The sequence below is a fragment of the Xenia sp. Carnegie-2017 genome, unplaced genomic scaffold (assembly GCF_021976095.1).
Source record: "Xenia sp. Carnegie-2017 unplaced genomic scaffold, XeniaSp_v1 HiC_scaffold_2, whole genome shotgun sequence".
Classification (NCBI taxonomy): Eukaryota; Metazoa; Cnidaria; class Anthozoa; order Malacalcyonacea; family Xeniidae; genus Xenia; species Xenia sp. Carnegie-2017.
Genome location: NW_025813482.1, coordinates 4,830,355 through 4,832,022, shown reverse-complemented (window position 1 = coordinate 4,832,022; position 1,668 = coordinate 4,830,355). Strand labels below are relative to the sequence as shown.

Below are 1,668 nucleotides of genomic sequence, written 5' to 3'. Positions count from 1 at the left end.
TCATTCACATCAAGCGAAGTGACGTCAAAATTCATGAAAATTACAACAATTATACAGACGATTATGATATTGCCGTCATTAACCTAAAAAAATCAATCGAATCCACCAAACCAAAAATAAAAAGTGTTCTCTTGAACGAAAAAAATGATGGTTTGACAGGTACGAAAATAAATTATATAAAAAACGTAATTAAAATTTTTACTTTCGCAATTTATCAAAACTCAATCCATTAATATACACTTAATGATAAGGTGTCATAAACATATATTAAACGGAGTAGAAATTAAGTAATTTTGACCAGAAAATGACATAAAAAAATCACTTCAGTAATAACTTATTTTTCTTATAACATATGTAACCGCCATTTCTAAGCTTTTACAAACATTTTAACAAAGATACTAAATCACATAATAATATATATAAATACAATTGTGCTTTCTAACTTTAGTCTCCTTCTTCATGAAAAATTAACCACAAGAGAAAAAACACTTTAATATGTACACTCAACAATATATTTTTATCATGCAAACAGGAAAAGAATGTTTCATTACTGGTTGGGGATATATAAATAATGAAAAAGAGCAGCCAAATCAATTACAACAAGCAAAGGTTCCTATCGTGGACATTAAAATATGCCGAAAAAAATATAAAGGAAAAAAAATAACCAAAAATATGCTCTGTGCAGGGTATATAGGAGTTGACTCATGTAATGGAGATAGTGGAGGTAAAAAAAGGAATAACAAAAAAATTTAGTTGGTATCAATGAAACTTTCAGATAAGTAATTTTTAAATTCACCATAATCCTAACCCTAACCCTAACTCTTACCTTAACCCTAACCCTAACCCTAACCCTAACCCTAACTCAAACCCTAACTCGTATAAGTTTCTAGTTCTACTTCTTGAACATTTTCTTAAATCATTCTGGCCAATAACATAAGAATTTTACTCTAGCTAATTCTGTCAAGGTTAGCTATTCATGTATCCTAATCTTAAAAATGCTACAAAGTGTAAAAATAACTAAGAAAACTTTCATTTATCAAGGTTTTTTAAAAATCTCTTTACGTCTATTATCAAGCATTGTATTATAAACGAAATTTTAATTTGTTGGCAGGCCGGCCATGTGTGTTGGGTACAGACAAAAAATTACATTATCTGTAAAGTTTTTGAAAAAAAGATAACATAGAAAACTAAAAAAATATATCTTTGTCTATTCAGGTCCACTGGTTTGTAAAAAAGCCAAAAAATGGTATCTTACAGGTATCACAAGCTTTGGAGAAAAATGTTGTGGAAGCAATTACGGTGTCTACGCTAATGTCGCTAAACTTTCTGGTTGGATCAAAAAAATACTAAATCTTAAACTCCTTTAAATTTGAAAAATTTACCTGAAAGTGTATTTAAATGCAAAAAAAGGAATAAAGGAAAATTTGAAGTGCATATAAGCCTTATACGATTTTAGTATAGTTTGAAAGAGCAGTTTTCGAAAACTACAAATTTAAAAAAACAAATGAATTGAGATTAAAGTTTTCTTCGCAATTGCAGTTTAAAAGTCCAGATTTTGAATACATTTTTTCCCATTGGGGTCTGGTATCTAGTACATGTTGTGACGTCATGTATAGAACACAGTCGCGTAGGCTCTGTTGAAAACAAGTTATTTGCATTTTAAAATAA

At 29.0% G+C, this 1,668-nt stretch overlaps 1 protein-coding gene across 1 annotated transcript; it reads left to right on the top strand.

The window, feature by feature from the left end:
* Positions 1-410: 410 nt before the first annotated feature.
* On the top strand, positions 411-1,367 carry LOC124440510 (plasma kallikrein-like). Its single transcript, XM_046990903.1, has 2 exons — positions 411-724; positions 1,216-1,367. The coding sequence occupies exons 1-2, from the start codon at positions 496-498 to the stop codon at positions 1,365-1,367; spliced, it is 381 nt and encodes a 126-aa protein (XP_046846859.1). The 5' UTR covers positions 411-495.
* The last annotated feature ends 301 nt before the right edge of the window (positions 1,368-1,668 follow it).

Coding starts and splice junctions, on each gene's coding strand:
- LOC124440510 (XM_046990903.1), top strand. CDS start 496: ATGTACACTCAACAATATATTTTTATCATGCAAACAGGAAAAGAATGT. Junction 725..1,215: donor ATGTAATGGAGATAGTGGAG/GTAAAAAAAGGA, acceptor TTGTCTATTCAG/GTCCACTGGTTTGTAAAAAA.